Source organism: Bubalus bubalis, chromosome 15 (genome assembly GCF_019923935.1).
Source record: "Bubalus bubalis isolate 160015118507 breed Murrah chromosome 15, NDDB_SH_1, whole genome shotgun sequence".
Lineage (NCBI taxonomy): Eukaryota > Metazoa > Chordata > Mammalia > Artiodactyla > Bovidae > Bubalus > Bubalus bubalis.
In genome coordinates, this window is record NC_059171.1 from 75634249 (window position 1) to 75653252 (window position 19004).

General features: G+C 40.7%; 1 protein-coding gene across 4 annotated transcripts in view; it reads left to right on the plus strand.

Moving 5' to 3' along the window:
- KHDRBS3 (KH RNA binding domain containing, signal transduction associated 3) overlaps nucleotides 1-19004 on the plus strand; it is a 154796-nt gene that overhangs the window by 116348 nt on the left and 19444 nt on the right. For all 4 annotated transcript variants that reach the window (XM_044928864.2, XM_044928865.2, XR_006545099.2 and 1 more), the window contains exon 7: nucleotides 7137-7219. In XM_044928864.2, the coding sequence (XP_044784799.1) occupies nucleotides 7137-7219 (83 nt within the window). The remainder of the gene's footprint in view (nucleotides 1-7136; nucleotides 7220-19004) is intronic.

Below are 19004 nucleotides of genomic sequence, written 5' to 3' on the forward strand. Positions count from 1 at the left end.
CTGAAGTCTTTCTTGCACCAGGCCCTGGGGACACTAGTAGACAAGGTGGGTGAAGCCCCTGTTCTCAGGGAGACTGCATTTCTAGTGGACGATATAGGTAATAATCAAATACATTGGATATTTGATAGGAATTGGGGTTCCTCATCTGAATAGCAGAACATAGAAAATGATGTGCATGATTATTTTCTTAGCTTTGTGGAGGTGGTACCAACAACCGCTGCTCTGGAGAGAAGTGAGCCCACTTCATACACAGTGGGCACCGTGGGCACCGGACTTCACGCTCTGGTAGAACCCTGGTTGAGAAAGGCTGTGAGGGCATCTCCCAGTTCCTGCAGAGTTAGCTGAGAAGCTGAATTGAGCCTCAGAAGAAATCCAGAGTTTGAGAGGGTTAAGTAGTTGGAGTCCACGGCCCCCCAGGTTTGGGTGTAGGAGGCTGATAAATCCCCTCAACTTTGAATGGGAACCCAGAAAAGCTGTCCTCCCAGAGGAAGGCTGCTTGTCGTCATGGCCCTGTGTGGGGTGCGGTGAAGCTGGACTGCGCCTCCTCCTGTCCTGCACAAAGAGCAAGTGTAATTCTCTCTAGAAAAACACAACAGTGTGGGCCTTCAGGTATTTCTCTAGTTCTTCATATATAATTGCAATTAATCAAAAATTATAGGCACGCAAGATGAGGAACCAGTAAAAACAGACCAAAATAGATTCATAAAGCAGACACAAACTTTATGTTCTTTATAATCAGGGAATTGAAAAGATAAAATTGATGATTTAAGCAGAGAATTGGAAAATATAGAAAACAGATACTCTAGAATTGAAAAATATAAAGAATAATGAAATGGTTTTAGTTCCAGGTTTGACACAGATAAGGGAAGAAATAGTGTATTGGAAGTTAAATCAGTGAAATAGATAAAAACCTGGACAGCCCTGACACGCACGAGGCACCAGAGCCTCCGGTGGCACCTCACTTGAAGCGGCAAAGGCCGCCCGAGACATGGCCCCTGCGCCTCCCTCCCTGGCTCGCCCACGGTGACCTTTCCGTCTGCCCTTCCTTCTGCGGGCAGTACCAGTAGCACCACCAGCAAAATCGAAATCCACATAAGCGGCTTCTCACTTCCTTCGCATTTGTAGTCTTTTCTGTGAGGACTCCTGGCACCTCTCCGAGATCCCCAGCATCCCCGCTCTCTCCCTGTGTCCCTGAGGACTGAGGTGTATTATGTTCCCCTCTGGAATGGAAGCTGCCTGAGGACAGAGGTGCTTGTTTTATTCTGTTTGTTCAATACAGTCTCCCCAAGGGCTCAGAGCAGTAGGCATTCAACAGATGTCAGCCTCCTGGGGAAAATGGAAAAACCGACATAAAAATCCTTACCAGAGGTACATAATGTGGGCTTAATAAAATTGAGTTACCCCCTTTTCTCATCTTTGTGGGATATTTGGTTTAATTTTCTATTTACAGTTTTCTCTTTCCTTTGTGGAATTTCTGAGTTAACCTCTTTGTTATTTTCTGTATTATATTACATTGTATTCCTTGTCAAATCTAAATAAATCTAGCTCTATCTCAGTGAGAGACAAACAGAGGAGCGAAGACATTCTATGAATAATTGATGGAGACCTGTTTTTAAAAGCTGTGGCCAGATGTGGATAGAATTACAACTACTCTTGGTCAGCCACTCTTTTATTTAAAAATCACAGTAGTAGTTAATACTCGTATTTGCAGAATGAAGATGTAGACATCACAGTTTAGACAATATTTTAAGAATGTATCACATTCACCAAAAGAAAGCTACCTGGTTGGTAGCTCTGATGTTTCTCTGGCCTAATAGCTTGAGAGTGTTAACAGGAATTAGTCGTCAGTAAACTGGAACCAGGTTTATTGGGCCAGAGCTGTGCCAGACAGCCTTCATGTATATTTCTTGGGTTAGTTTCTCCCACAACCACTGGAAACAGCCAGAGGATGAATTAAGATTGCAAAATTGAGGTGGAAGGAGGGCAGGTGATGGCCTAAAGCCACACAGCCAGATCAGAGGCAGAGCTGGGATCGAAACACAGGCGTCAGACTCCAGGGACTGTGATGAGGGGCTTGGGTGAGTCTAGAAGCTGCGTAAGTATTCCTCACAGCCATAGATCAACACGTGGGGATGCAGCTTGATTGTTGAATTAATGATGTCTTATTTAAATGATTATAGGGGACAGATTCTTATTTAGAGTTGTTATTAAAATTGTGATTTTTCTCCTTAATTATAAAATAACTTGGCTATGTGATGTATTCACGGTCATTGGTGATACTCAACAAGGATATTACTATTATTCAGAACTTCAGCAAAAATGAATTTTTCAAAAGACTATTCTTAGCTAATGTGTATTTGATAAACTCAAAATAATCATAAGCCTAAATTTAAATAATCTTTTAACACTGTTTTATATGAAAACTTTGTACATTTTGAAATGACCAGGTTTCACCCTAATTATAGTGGTGTATAGTTAGCATAATTGTCTCCTTTTAAAAGGACCCAAAACCTAAACATTATTTTTAAATCACTTTTGTAAATTCTCTGTTTAAAATGGTTTTTCCCATCTTAAATTTTATGCTTGATTTTACTTGTGACAGAAATAGAATTAAATAGGTCATGCTGTTTCCTTTATCCTAGAACATCTTTTCTCTTCAAAGCAAGATTTCTTGGTATTGGGTCATATGTCTGTGGTTTTCAGGTTAGGAATGGCAGATGAAGGATCTTTACCTGTGTTAGAACATGTTTTGCCTACTGTGACCCCCCTGACGCCTACCAAGTGTCCAGGTCACCCTGTCAGCTCCATTTAGACATCTTCCTTATCAAAGATGAAAGTGCAGGAGTGGATCTTGACAAATAAGTCTCTTGAATGCTGCAAGAATGTTTATCAATATACTTTTATTTCTTGTCCATCTTTGTTTACTTTTTTTAAAAAAAAATTATTTACTAGGTTTTCTGGGTCTGTGTTGCTGCTCTTGGGCTTTCTCTAGTTGCTTTCTCTAGTCAGGACTCCTCTCTGGTTGTGGCGTGCGGGCTTCTCCTTGCGGTCGCTTCTCTTGTGTGGAACACAGGCTCCAGGGCCCATGGGCTCAGTGGTTACAACTTTGAGCTCCTTCCTCGTTTCAACCATTTGTTGATCCTTCGCTGGCTGACCGCTCCGCTGGTTCTCAGCCAATGATCTCATCGCTCTCTTGCAATAAAATAGCAGGTATCAACGAGAATCCACTCCACTCCCTCCCAGAAGCCACATTTATCCATGTTCACACTCATTTTTCTTCCTTTTGTCGGTTACAATCTGCTTCATGCTTTCCCTGTATTTTTCAAGTCCTGTCCATTGAACAAATAATGCTTGTAATGGAAGAGGCTACACCACCATGGACAAATCCAGCTGTGAAATCATGAAAGAAATCTTGTGAGAGTTGCATTTTTAATCTTTTTAAATCGTCAATGTTTAATACAGAAGTCAATTATTCAATGACCTAAACAATTTGAAAATTCAAATAAACTAACACTGTATTAGGGCTTCCCTGGTGGGTCAGATAGTAAAGAATCAGCCTACAATGTGGAAGACCCAGGTTCAGTCCCTGGGTCGAGTAGGTCCCCTGATGAAGGGAATGGCAACCCACTCTAGTATTCTTGCCTGGAGAATCCCATGGATGGAGGAGCCTGGCAGGCTATAGTCCATGGGGCTGGAAAGAATCAGACATGACTGAGCGACTGACACACACACACAGCCTTGTATTAATACAATCTCAGAATAATTGAGCAAGGAATGAATGACATAATTAAGTTTAAAATAGTCTGTTTACATTTCAGTTAAGAAAATTCTAGTCATTTACAGGAGTTTAAAGAATCTTGATTCTTTAAATAAGCATAGGATTCTGCATGGTTGAAGCCATATTCTTTTAGAGCTGCTAACGGATTACTGAAGCAGCAGTAAGCTCTACATTTTGCCAAACCACACGTTCAAGGCAGTGACCTAGTTGCACGTCCAGCCCTCCAGATTGATTCCTCCTGCATGCCCACAGCATTTCCAGAGAGATTCCTGAGGTGCAAAATCTAAACCCACACCCTGTACCTTGGCCACACATGGTCTGTATATGGGCATCTCAGGCTCATTGCTCCCTGCCTGCATTTGCAGCACAGCATGCTCCCCTGACCCTGGATGAGAAGGGGTCTTATGACTGTACCTCCATTGTTTTGCACCTGCTGTTCATTCTGCCTGATTTTTAATAAATCTTCCCAGCTGCTTTTGCTTTTCTCTGCTTTCATCACTCTGGGACACTTTATTCCCCTCTGCCTTTTGGGTTGTTCTGTGCTACCCCGATGCTTCCCTTTGCCACAACAGCTGGCATGTTGCCTGATGATTCTCTCTTTAGTCACCTGTCACCTCTGCCAGAGTCCTCACTAGACCAGGACACACCTTTCCCTCTGGTGTCCAGCAGGAGTGCCAGCCACAGGGTAGGGGCCAAAGGGAGGAGGTAGTGTTGTTGGATTGTTTTTGGGTTTTGATTTTTTTTTATGTAGTAAAAATTACTTTTTTTGTTATTAAGAATGATAGTTGCTTTCTTAATTTCTGAATTTATTAATTCACCAGAATTGTAATATCTCATTTTGCTACTTAAAACTAAAATCATCTCAATTTTTGTTTTGTATTGTTGTTTGTTTGAATCTTATGATATGTTTCTCCTCCTTGCATTGGTCACTGGAAGAGCATAGCTATATTAGCAACTGACTTTTAGCTACTGCAGGAGACATTGTGGCTTTCCAGTATGTTCCCAGGATATTTTTGACTTTTATTCTTCCTCTGCCATTATTTAATGAGTATTCCTTTTATATTTATCTGTTTTCAAAATCCTGAACACATACCTCTTCAATAAATACTCAGTTTCTCCTTTGTGAATAAACATTAAAAAATCTCAGGTGATCATGTACAAATTGTATAAGCCTACTCCTACAAAGACAGTGTCATCCCTATGAATTAATATTTGTCTCACACAATTAAATGCATTATAATTTAACTTGCTATTTAGATAGTTTTGCTTTTCTAAATTAACTTGAGTTATGGTATTTAGATGCTTCTTCAAAGAGAATAACCACCGTCATCATTTAAAAATCTTGTCTAAAATCAGTGACAATAAAACACAGAAGCCCATCTGTCTCCAGATCTTTTCTCTTACCCCTTGACCACATTTCTCCACTCCAAGAGATCTGTGGTAATCATTAAATTAATTATCACTGATAATACTTATGTTCTAAAAATAGTTAGATTATATCCTGGCTCTTTTAAATGTTAACTAAATATCAGTAAATGCAGAGTCACTGTAATTGATTACCCCCAGAAACTCAGAAGTCAGTTGTAGAGCAGGATTCACACTTCCATGCATATAAATGTCATTGAGCAGCAATTTGATCTTACAGAATGATCATTTCTCTGGATGTTTTTCACTTCCAAAATAGCTTTGAAATAACCATCGTGTACTTGTTGTCACATCTGCGCAGTGTCCTCAGAATGTCCCTGTAGAACCAGGAGGATGGCTTTAGCTCTTGTTGCACTGTCTTTCTGTTGTTAAGCTATGACCGTTCTTCATCAGTTCATCTATTCTGATGCTCGACCATTATCAGATGTATGATTTGCAAATATTTTCTCCCACACTGTGGATTGTCTTTTCACTTTCTTCCTAATGTCGTTTGACAGAGAAGTTTTTAATTTTGATGGAGTCTGCATTTTTGTCTGCATTTTTTGGTTATTTTGCTTTTGTTAGCCTGTCTAAGAAACTAATAACTAAGATGACAAAGACTGACTGCTCTTGAACCTCGCTAGTGAAATTTTCATTTGAATTATACTTTGCACTTCAGGAATTTCTTTGGACTTATTTCTGTACTAGTATTCTCTGTTTTGGTGAGGCATTGTTCTCATCCCTTCTTTAGTTTTTTCCATGCAGTCTATCTTTTAGTTCCTTGAATTCACCTCAGATAACTGATCTGTGTCCAGCAAGTGCACTGTCTTGTTTCTGCAGGGACAGTTTCTATTGACTACTTTTTCCCTTGTTTACGGACTGTACTTTTGCATTTCTCTGTACATTGCATATTGTCATTTGTTTAAAACTAGATGTTTAATAAATAATATTTCCATGTGGAAATCAAATTCTCCGCATTTTGGGCTGGGACTTTACTTTTCCAAACGTACATTGTGAAGTCGGTATTTATCCTGCATTGCCAGGGAAGTGTCTTCTCTGTTAACATGGTGCTCAGCTGATGACTGGACAGACGTTTTATCAAATGGTTAGAAACTAAGTCCCTCATCTTTGCCAAGAGCTTGTGAGTACATGTTGGAGTATCTCTTCAACACTCAGCCAGTCAGTTTACAACTAACTCTGGCTTAGCCTTGACTTTCCTTCTTACGCTGAACCTCAAGGTCAGCCAGAGAGCACTCAGGACCTTCTCAGGTCTGTCCTGGGCAGCTATATAACACGGTACCTAACTCCAGAACTATGTCAGAGCCTTGCAAAGCCCCAGTGGATCTCGCATTCCTCTACTTTTCCTTGTAGCCTGTTGTTCGCACCAGTTTTCCTCCACACCTCAAGCGGCTGAGATCATAAACAGTTGCCCCTAGTTATTTTCTCAGAGATCCTCAGGGAGAAGGCCTTGTGCACTGGATGAGCTCCAAGTCCTCTGGGAATGGGGTTTGGAAGGCACTCCACCCTGCCTGCCCCCTCCAGTGGCCTCAGGCCTGCTGCTTTCCTGCCTGATTGATTTGGGCTCCTACAGAGCCGGGGTCAGGGATGGGAACAGAACAGGTTAAAACATCAGAGCTCACCGTTCTTTCCAAGATGCAGCCAATTTTTAAAAATAAATGCTCCCTAGATCTCTGTGAGCCTGTGGTTAATTTCCAGAGTTCTAAAAATATTCATTCTGACAGTTTTTGCCAGTTTCTCTTTGCTTTTTCAGAGGGAATTTTTGGAGGTTCTTACTCTATCATTTTCACTGATATGAAAATTTTATATTTTTCTTTACATTATAATTAGATATAGAGTTCAATGGTAGCTGAATTAATAAAGATTCAGTGAAAGCAGAATGCTTCTTTCTTTCCAGAAACTTCTCTGAACTTTTTGTCCTTCTGTTGCATTTTAGGACTATGATGATGGATATGGCACTGCTTATGATGAACAGAGTTATGATTCCTATGATAACAGCTATAGCGCCCCAACCCAAAGGTAAGTGTCACTCTTCCTGAACAGACCCCACAGCAGACGCTTGTGCTGTCCACATTTTATACCCTCTGGGAACAGGATGACGATTGGCCAGTGAGGATGATCTGACTTGGCCTTTGTTTTGTTTTAAGCGGAGAAACTCTGTCTGTCCTACCAACTAGCATGTATTACACTCAAATTTACTGTAGTGCTAAAGCAATGCGTCTTGGAAAGTACAATTTGAAACTTTTATTTTCTCTAAAAATTTAGCTTAAGCGTTCAGTATATTCTAAGGAAGAACAGTGTGTGCCAGGTCTGTGGCTCTCGAGTCCAGAGGCTCCAGAGTATCTTAGAAACGTGTGACTTTCCTGCTTCATCAGTGCAGGGGATGGGAGTGACGGAAGTTTTGTTCAGTGTTCATAAATCATTTCTGCTTCTTAGCAACAGTGCTCTTGTTTTCTAACAACTTCAGATTTCTGTTTGTGGAAAATGAGTTAGTTTCTGATTCGTTTTCTGAAGAAGTGTTCACTTAGAAATGAGTGTTATCGGGGGAAACACAGCTTTATAGTCATGGCATAGTATACTTTGATGTTCATTAGTATATGAAATCTGTGTGTTCTGTTCAGAATCTTTTCCTAAATCCTGAGAAGCATCTTGCTTTATGCTTAAAACTCTAAGTGGAAGACAAAGATAGACATACACAAGCCAAAATGCTGGCTGTATCAAGCATAAATTTCAATAAATATGGACTGCATGGGTTTTTTGATGAAGCATAAATTCACTCCTGAAGTCATGTGGGGCAAGGCAAGCTTTGAGCAGATCGGCATTTGGGTCCTGAGGTGGGCAGGGATATACTTTCTTCTCCTTTTGTCCATGCCAGGTTTTTCTCTAGTATAGTGTGTCACAAGTAAGTAGCCTTCAAGCTTTGGCTCCCAGCTGGTCCTCTTTCCAGAAAGCCTTGGGCATGCTGTTTGTGTCCGTGAAGGTCTGGGCACACCTGGAGTGACTTGCACACAGTCAACAGCAGACAAGACTCTGTGTTTCCTCTCAGTGTCCAGCAGTTTTATGTTCCCATTATACAGATGAAGAAAAGCACAGAGCGTAAGTTTAAGTAATTAGTCAAGAATCATACATGGAGTACAACCCTTTACTCACACATCTCGTTTAATCTGAACGGCAGCACAGGAGTTAACACGTCTGTCATATGGATGATGAAACCGAGGTTCAGAGAAGTAAATAGCTAATGCAGAGTGTGAAGCAGACTTGGAGAGCTTGAACTCTGCCCGTATTAAACTGTGATAACATAGTAATATGATTGATCACAGGCGTTCATTCCTGTGGTCATTTATTCAGCCAGTATGTATTATTAAATGTCCACTACATGTTTTAAATGTAGGCACTGTGCTCAATGTTGGATTACAAAGACTGTTGAGATAGAGGCCCTCTCCTTGGAAAGTTCACAGGCTAGAATGAAATACAAATATTTAAAAGGAATGTAAAATGGTAACCACATGAGAGTTTGAGAGAAAATAGTGCTAAGACAATGCTGGAGTCTGGTTGGGAACACGGGGGGCATTTCACTGAGAAAGTGAAGGGCTAGTAGGGGCCATGAAGGTGCGCACACCAGAGGACATTGCCCAAAGCCAAGCACGGAGCGTGTTGTCTGGGCTCCATGGTGTGACGCACGGGAGAGAAGAGGTGGGAGGGGGGTGACCGCATCCTCCCAGGCTTGGGACGCAGGCTCCAGACCATCAGCAGCACTAGGGAGATGCGACGAGGTTCCGGCTAGGGAGCGGTGTGTTCACACTTGGGTTTGGAGAATTAACCAGAAGGCCGTGTAGAGGCCAGGTTGGCAGATGGTGAGCCTGGAGGCATAGACCAGTTAGATGGCACCTTATAAATTATAAGCCCTTTAAACATCAAGGAAGACTCACTTAAAAGGAACATCTTACCGATAGCCCAGCCACCTTCTTGGTCATGATCTTTTCAGTGCTACAACTCATCTTACCTGAAGGACTGCAGAGAACTGTGTGAGAATTGCACGTTCTGGCAAATGCAGAAATCGCTGTTGGTCAGGTACTCTGAATATTCATTTAATCCTCATAACCTATGAAATAGGCATCAGTCCTTTTAAAGAAAGAAGACTGGTTTATAAAAATCAGGTAAACTTGCCTAAGATCATGCATCTTACAAGCTAAGGGGCCTGACTTTGCACCTCGGTCTGTCTGTCTTCCTCTTCAGCAATTTCTGTGAATCATGACGAAGCAGCTACATTACGGAATAGGATGAAGAAGTGTTTCCAGGAGCTGTGTTAGTTTGCTAGAGTTACCATAACAAAATGCCACAGACTGTTTTAAACAGCAGATGCTTATTTTCTCGGGGCCACAGAGGCTGGAAGTCTGAGCTCAGGGTGTTGGCAGGTCTGGTCTCTTCTGAGGCTCCCTCCTTGACGTGCGGCTGGCGCTGTTGTGCTGGTCCTCACACGATGCCTTCTCTGTGGGCACGTGCCCCTGCCGCCTCCTTGTACCCAGATTTCCTCTCTTACAGTGACACCTGTCAGATTGACTGAGGGCCCATGGAAGGCCTCCTTCGACTTCATCACCTCTTTAAAGGTCCTGTGTCTAAACACACATTATAGGTACTGGGGTAGGGCTTCGATTTATGATTCTGGGTGGACAGGTCAGTTCATAATACGCACATATTGTAACATTGGCTTAAGTACAACACTGTATGTCTCAGAATTAGAAATCTAGTCTGAGCCAGTTAGAGCAAATTCTGAAATCATCCCCCAAATCGAGTAGTGGGTGCTGGCCTGTGAATCGCCATCACTCTCACTGTCAGCGCTGAATGCTGGCCGTGTGCTTGGCATACTGGACTGTGGGCTTCACAGACTCTCTGCTCAGTGCGCCCTGAAATACTGCAGAATTCAAGTCTAAGCATGTCATTCCCTGCATGCAGGTTCAGAGACGTTAACTCACCTGTCTTAACTCACAGGGCTGAGCAGTGGTAGATCCACATTGGCCCCATGCATTCTGTTTTGTACTCTGCTCCATCATCTTTCAACTTGCTTTTTGTCACGGTTTTGATTTCAGTTGCTTAAACTGATTCATGTTCATATTTCCCGTCACTCAGTTATGTCCAACTCCTTTGTGACCCCGTGGACTATAGGTCCACCAGACTCCTCTGTCCGTGGGATTATCCCAGCAAGAATACTGGAGTGGGGTGCAATTTCCTCCTCCAGGGGATCTTCCTGACCCAGGGATCGAAGATTGAACCCAGGTCTGCTGTGTCTCCCACATTGGCAGGAGGATTCTTCATTTTCATCAAACCTAAGAATTTCATTTATCTTCATGCTAATGTTTCAGGCTAAAACTAGATATCTTACACTTCATGTGCTGTAATCATTTTATCACATTTTTGTTGCAGGAAAAAAGTTTCTCTCAGGAGGTTTACAAATTAGGAATTTTCTCTTATCAATTTTCAAATACCTTGTATGAAAATTAGAGTACAAATAAGAGTCCCTCCAGAGTTCTAAAAAATTCAACATGGTTCAGCTGTATTTCCCATCAGTGTTTGTAATGGCCTTGTACTGCAGTGTAAAACAAGCGTTGTTTACCTGACTTCACACGCTTAATGAGCAACAAGCTGTCACGTATCTGTGAAGAGAAATATGAACTGTTCTTTACAATATTGGAATTATTCTAATATACATCACCACAAAAATAGTTACTGAGTCATTCCTATGGGCGCACAGCTCTGGAGTAGCTGTGAGGAGTAAAGGAGCAGATGATAAATGGCCTCAGAGCTCAACCTGCACCTGCCCTGGCGTGACCGGAGCCTTCTCAACTAAGTGGGATTAGTTTTCATTTGATGTCTTATTTATGATTCTAACAACAGTCACAATTTTACAGCATGATGACTGTAGTTAATATAGTATTGAGTTTGGGGAATTTGCTAAGAGAGTAAATTTCAGGTGCTCTCATCACAGACCAAAAGGTAACTACGTTAGGAGATCTGTTAGTTATCTTGACTGTATTCAAATTTCAGAATATTTTAGTCTGTGTTTCTGAATATTTGTAAATTCTCTAAGAAATATTTGATTCCTCTAATTATCAATTATTAAAAAAGTAGAACAAAAAGGGTTTCCAAAAAGTGCTAATAACCCCCTGAGCCTAAGTGGATGACTGCGTAGTAACAGTTTTATTTTCTGGCAGGTTTAATGTTGACATACTAATTTCCCATAGTAGTTTGTGGTTTGACGGTACTTTCAAGTACTTATTTCATTTCATCCTCCACAATCTCTGTGATTTTCCTGAAAATGCTTAGAAACTGAAAAAAGAAATTAGAAATAAGAGCTGCTAGTTTGGGAGAATCTATTAAGTCTTGCACTCAGCTGTCTATGTCCTTTAAATGCATTACCTCCAGTTTTCACAATGGCCCTACCTGCTGAGTTTTTCCATGTATAGAAGTTGAAGATGTGATGTTTAGCAACTTTCCCAAGAATATGCTCCTGAAGTACTTAAGCTTAGGTTTTTGTCTGTCTCTGAAAACCATTATCCAGCTAAGAAAAAATTTTAGAATACAAAATTATTGACTTGTTTTTATGACAAAACAACACCTAAGCGCTTTTATCCAAATAGGCAGAGTAATGGAGGCTGTCAGGAAGCTCCATGTACTCTAGCTGTGTTTTCAGACGCCAGTTGCAAGGAGAGCAATGAGCCAGAAGTTAATGCTGCTGTCTGCCCTGCTCTCTAGTTTGCCATTGCTTCTCTTGCTTCTCTTGGCAGCTTTAGCATTATATGTGCAGTAATGTCGTCTCAGGAGCTGACTTGAGAGGTGTGAATATAATTTGCGATTTTCACCTTGGAAATGATGACCTATTGTTCAACTTAGGATGTAGCATTTCAACATCAGTAAAATCACTGTCTATTGGAAGATAGCGCTGTGTTGTTTCAGGGTTGGTTGTTTTGGACTTTTAAAAACAGTAATGGTTTGGCCTGGATTAACCACACCTTGCAGAATTTTTGTGAAATATGCTTTCACCTAGCCCAGGGTTTTAACTGCTTGCTGCATGAGTGCTGAAAGAATCTCTTTAGCACACAAACTAAGCAGTATAGCGATTGACAACAAACTTCTCACACAGTAATGTGCGGACATTGACCAAGTGACAGACACACCAACCCAGTTTATACAGTAAAGCTGTAAATATATTCTCAGTCAAGGACCCTGCGGTAAGAAAAAGGAGGGAAGGTTATAGTAAAAATGAAGCTACAACCTAAAAGGGAAAAGGAACAGTCTAAGGGCAAAGTTTTAACATGTACTAGTATGGCTGTTAATTATGTGCGTTGACCTCTAACGCAGTATTGGTTGTCTCAGGGTGAATGTGTTTGTGAACCCATGCATGTATCCCCTCTGATCTTAATTTTAACTTTAAAAGTTAGATATTCTCACCCCCTTTTCTTGAGAAAATTGAGACACAAGGAGAGGTTTAGTAAGTGGCCCGAGTCACTTGCTCAGTGATAATGCTGATCTCAGTCCATTTTCTTTCTATCATAGTGTTTCTCAAAGAAGCGCACTTACCACTGGTGTTTCACAGCATGGTTTCAGGTGGTTTTATGGGCAGACGCTTTTAGTTTTAATGATTAGATTTTAGTTATTGGGAAAGTAGAATTGCCATATCAACCACATGATTTTATGAATAGTATTCAAAAGCAGAGACATTACTTTGCTAACAAAGGTCTGTCTAGTCAAGGCTGTGGTTTTTCCTGTGGTCATGTATGGATGTGAGAGTTGGACTGTGAAGAAGGCTGAGCGCCGAAGAATTGATGCTTTTGAACTGTGGTGTTGGAGAAGACTCTTGAGAGTCCCTTGGACTGCAAGGAGATCCAGCCAGTCCATTCTGAAGGAGAACAGCCTTGGGATTTCTCTGGAAGGGATGATGCTAAAGCTGAAACTCCAGTACTTTGGCCACCTCATGCGAAGAGTTGACTCATTGGAAAAGACTGTGATGCTGGGAGGGATTGGGGGCAGGAGGAGAAGGGGACGACAGAGGATGAGATGGCTGGATGGCATCACTGACTCGATGGATGTGAGTCTGAGTGAACTCTGGGAGTTGGTGATGGACAGGGAGGCCTGGCGTGCTGCGATTCATGGAGTCGCAAAGAGTCAGACATGACTGAGCGACTGATCTGATCTGATTGCTAAAAATTATAGTAAAGTTACTTAAGTTAAAATAAAACCTATAATACAGAGAATAATATTAAGTCAGTCACAGGATGAGTGGCAGACGTAGATGGCAGACATCCTGAAAGTGGTCCATGAAGGGCTGATGCTGGGCAGATACTGCCCATAGCACTTTTTTTTTCAAGATTCATTAACACATTTTCAAGGAGTACTTATCAAGTATTAGCTAGTACATTAAATGCTCTCATGTCTATCATTTTATTTAATTCCCAAGAACATCTGTAAGATTGTTAGTTTTACAAAGGAAACTAATGTTCTGAGAACTTGAGCTTGACCAAAGTCACAAAACTATGAATAGCAGTCAGGCCTCATATCCAGTTCTCTTTACAATCAAGCCTACATTCTTTGCTTAACCTGAAAGCAGCTAAGGGAAAAAAAAAGTCCCTACGTATGTAGAAAATGCCAGAACTGTGAAGTGGCCGCGTGGAGTCCTCACGCGTGAGCGCCACGGCAGCGTGGAAGCAGCAGCAGGGCGCAGGCGTGCCAACGGCAGTAAGTCAAGCGCCGCCCTCAGTGCAGTCTTTCACGTTCTCGAGAACACGCGAGATTTATCACTGAGGGCCGTGGGATAATGGTGGCGTGTGGAAGCAGAGTCCACCGGGGAGATGTACTACATCATCTGGATTTAGCACTGCCATCTGCTTAATAGCATCGAGAAGACGACAGCGGTGCTTATGACCAACCACTCAGAGCAGTGACAGATGCTGCTGGGCGGGAGCGTGCCCGGAAGAAGTTTCCTCACCACAGTGCAGATTCTAAACAGCAGGTTTGTTGGTTATCATGCCACCAGCTTTACATCTTCACCTACCGGATTTTAAGGTCTGTAGATAAAGATCTACTTGGTGAATCTCCTATATTTTCTTTCCCCATGTTTTATATGTTCTTAAAATGGGTTTTATTAGTTTTAGAATAATTTTTCTAATAAATTCTGCCCTCTTTTTAATGAAAGAAGATGATAGCCCTTTTTGTATTTCTTGACTCTTAAAATGAGTCACATGGTTTTGTTAAACAGACTGAAGGGCTCTGAAACCACTCAGGCCTTGATTTGAATCCACTGTGTCACTTCCTCAGCTGTAGGTTTATGGCCAAGCTACTTCTTCAAGTCTTCATTTTTCATTTGTAAAATGATGGCAAGAATATTTGACTTGTGAGATTGTGATTAAATGAGATAGCAAAAGCAGTGTACGGAGCAGAAGTTTAGTAAACTTGCAAAGATGACATGTACTGGGAGCTGTTCTCAGCACTGTTCTCAGCACTTTTTAGCCTTATAAGTAGGTTATTACTGTTATCCCATTTCATAGATGAGGAAATTGAGGCCCAGAGATTATAGAACTTCCCTGTGGTTGTTGCAGATTGAGTGCTGGGCTGGCACTGAGCCCTCTGCTGCACTGTCTCTGGGTGACTTGTCCTCATCAGTTTAGTTGTCCAATCTAGAAGCTTGTGCAGCCTTTTCCTGAGGAGAACTGCAGTCAATGAAATCTCAACAAAGAAACAAAATCATCCATCCCATTTTGATTCCCCGTTTGTGAAACAAAAACTTATGGATAGCCTCATGTAATTTAGCTTGTCTAGAGTCCTAAGATGTTTGGAAGCATAGACTTGAGGTCACAGCTTGAAGTTACTTGTGAAGAATGATTTACAGTAGAGAACATCAGTGCGTGAATTTTTCAGAATCTAGTCAAACCTCATTTACTGGGCTTACAGCTTTAGAAGCAGAAGTAATTCACACACCATGCGGGTTGTGTTTTCCCTTTTATTTGACATCATGAAGGGATGTGTTCTTCTGAAATTATGAGTGTCCGTCGGATCCTTCCAAGTGTTTGTAACCTTTGACTCAGTGTTTACACAATAAGTGCCTAAACTTAGTGTACAGCGAGTGTTCAACAGTGTAAGGGCTTCCCTGGTGGCTCAGACGGTAAAGAATATGTCTGCAATGCAGGAGACTCAGGTTCGATCCCTGGGTCAGGAAGATTCCCCTGGGTAGGGAATGCCAACCCACTCCAGTATTCTTGCCTGGCTAATTACATGGACAGAGGAGCCTGGTGGGCTACAGTCTCTGGGGTCACAAGAGTTGGATAGGACTAACACTTAACACAGTGTAACACTTAACACAATGTAACACTTAACACAGTGTAAATATATTTAACTATTTAAAAAGAATAAGCAGTTTCTGGCAAAGTTCAGGGAAAGAAATACATTTTAGCTATAGAAAAAAAGGTATGCATGTCAACTTGGCCAAAGTAATGTAGATAAACCAGCACCTCAGTTGAGGCAGAATCGAGATTTGTTTAGTGGGGTGAAGGGGAGGAGTCTGTCACAGCTCTGCAGCTGTCTGACAGTGAAGCTGGGGTCACGTCGTGCCCCTGTGCTTCAGCTTGCTCATCTGCATGATGGACGTGACGGTTGCAGTGACCACCTCTTAGGCTGTTGTCATGTCAAATGAGTTGATACACGGAAAGCACCTGGCGCTTTGTGAATGGTCTCACTAGCTATTATTAAAATTCTATAATTTTTTTAAAATCTAAAAGCCATAGGGCTAAGTGTCCTAGACTCAGGATTTTTGAATTTTAGAAAATGGTATTTTGCATGCTACATGTTCTACAACTCTTTGGGGTGGGGGGCATCTATTTGTGGTTCTCCAGGACAGTGATTGCCCATTGGATTATGTGAAGTTATGATCAAGGAAAATGTGATTACCAAGGGGGATGGAAAGCATGTATGGCAAATTGAAGAACAAGGGGATTTGAAGGGGGATGTATTCAGCCTTGGCAGTTTGTAGTCCTACCAAGTATGGTTCGTGCCAGCAATTTATTTTTAAATAGTATAGTTTGAAGGATTAATACAGGACTTTCCCATCTATTAGCAGCCATTGCATTGAGAGGACCTCTCTTGATCTGGCCCTGATTTTTCTCTAACCTCATGTCAAGTCACCCACTCACCCAATCTAACCTTATATTGAATTGTTCAGTCATGATTCGTTTATAATTTGCTCAGTCACAGATGAAATAGATCTCAAAGCATACATTATATGAATAAACTTAATTTTGTCAAATTCTTCATGGCTCCTTCAGTAATTTTCTTTACTTACAGTTTTTAAAGACATTGTGGTTATTTGGCATGTTTCTGTAAAAATTGACTGTAGTGTTTTTAGACTTTTCTGCAATGGTGCAAACAGGATAATTTCCTTTTCTTTACATTTTAGTCCTTGCCAGATGGGTTGCCTCAGAGCAGAGGTTCCTTGACTGAGTTATTACCTCATCCAGCAGGCTTTCTTGATAAACTCTCTGCCTCTGACATCCCCTTTTGCATTCACAGAGTACTCAGCCAGCCTTGTGTGTTTCTGGAATATGGCATGCTTGCCTCTGGTCACCATTCATACCTGCTGGACTTGAGAATCTCTCTCCTGTTTATACAGAGATGCCCTTGGTGGCAGAAACCCTTTTCTATTTGTCCTTTAATCCGCAGTACCTAGTGTAGTACCAACCGGGAAAGGGACCTCTGTGGGTTTTTCATTTCAGTTGGTAACATTCAAGAATTCCACATCTGTTCTACAAATACCTTTATTGGAAACATGGTAAGAAGTCTGGTACATCTGAATGTCTAATGTGGAACTGCAGGTAGCCTTCCCTCAACTTGGGCTAAATGGAAGAGTCCTTTATACAGCCTTTAAAAAAAAAAAGGAGATTCCCAAGCCAATCTCTTGTTTCTTATTTTTAATCTGAGTTTTGAGATAGCACAGCTATCTGAAACTTTTAAAATACAGCTAATTTTTATGAGCAGCCGAGGTTGAAAACTGCTTTTCTTGTCTAGTAAGCACTATGAGAATAAGATATTATATGTTCAGAGCTTTTCAGAGTGCCTTGCAGATACTTGCTAAGTAAATATTTATTTCCTAAAGAAATAAATTATTAGCGTGTCTTTCATTCATTCATTCAGCAAACAACTAATGAGTACCTACTCTGTGCCAGCAACTATCCCAGGTGCTTCATAAGTACCAGTGAACAAAAAGGGATAAGGAACGTGCCCAATAGAGTTTAAGTTCTAGTGGTGGTCACGTTTAGCTAGTGGCCTTCCTGTTTAGCTTCTGTGAGAAGATGATTTAAGACTTGAAGGAGGTAAAAGTTTGCCTAAGGATGTATCTATGGGAACACAGTGATCTGTGCAAAAATCCTCAAATAAGAGGGAGTGTGTCTTATGGATTCTGAAATCCTTAAAGTTACAGTTGTCTTCCATTCATATTTAAATTTCAAGTTCTCCTAATAGAAAACTTGAGATTTCCCTTTGGAATAAGGTATCTTTGAAGTTTGGAACAAAATGTTTTGCTTTTCAAGAATGTGTTGTAAGAACTTTTTCCTATTTAAAATTAATCCCAGTATGATTAAAGGAGCTTGCAGACTTAAAATTATGAAGTTACAGGAGAAGTTACTGTGGTCTGTACACCCTTATATCTTGACCTGTAACAACTTTGGTAGAAAATCAATACAGCAACCAACAGCCTGACAGAGGTAGAGAAATGTCCTTTATAAATGTAAATCTTACTTATCTCACTCTGTTTTTTTCCCTAAACATCCAGCATTCAATTATGAATAAAAATTATACAATAAGAAAACACAACCCGGAGTCAAGAGACAAAATAGTCAAGAGAAACAGAGAGCCCAGATACTACAGTTGTCAGACAGTGTCTTAAAATTGATACGTTCCAGATGCTAAACGATATTGTGTGAAAGGTGGACAGTATGTATGAACAGATAGGATAGGAATGTAGCCAATGAAAACTCTTCAAAAGAGCCAAATGGAAATGCTAGAATTGAAAAATTACAATGTCAGGGATGAATAATTATTTCAGTGGGCTTATTAACAGATTGTACACTATAGAGGAAATAGTAAGAGAACTTGAAGACAAATTATAAAAAAGTATTCAAACATGAAAAGAGAAAGATGAAGAGTAGAAGGAACATTGGGTATGAAATCTGCAAGATGATGTAAAACAGGCTAATGTTATCAGAATTGCAGAATGAGATGAGAGAAAGTGTGAGGTAGAAGAAGTACTTGAAGAAATAATGACAAACATTTCTAAAATTAACACAAAATACCATCACACAGATCTGCAAAGTGCAGAGAAACCCTCAGCAGGATAAATATGAATATAAACACATCAAGGTGTAATGTATACCAGTTGCTAAAAAACAGAGAAAAGATTGAGAACAACTAAAGGAAAAGGACATAAATATAATCAGAATATATGATCTTTTACATCAGGTATTCTGAAGTTAGCATTATGTTTTTGAGGTTCATCCACATTATAGCTTTGATCAGTATTTCTTTCCTTTTTATTACTGAATGGTTTTCCATTTATGATTCTACCGTGTCTTGTTTATACATTAACTAGGTGATAGATACAGGGTTTGTTTTCACTTCTTGGCATTATGAATAATGCTGCATTGAACATTTTATGTGCAGATCTTTGTGTGGACTTGCATTTTAGCTTCCTTTAGACATTTAGGAGTAGAATTGCTGGGTCAAATATTAATTATATGTTTAACTTTTTAAGAAACTGCCAAAGTGT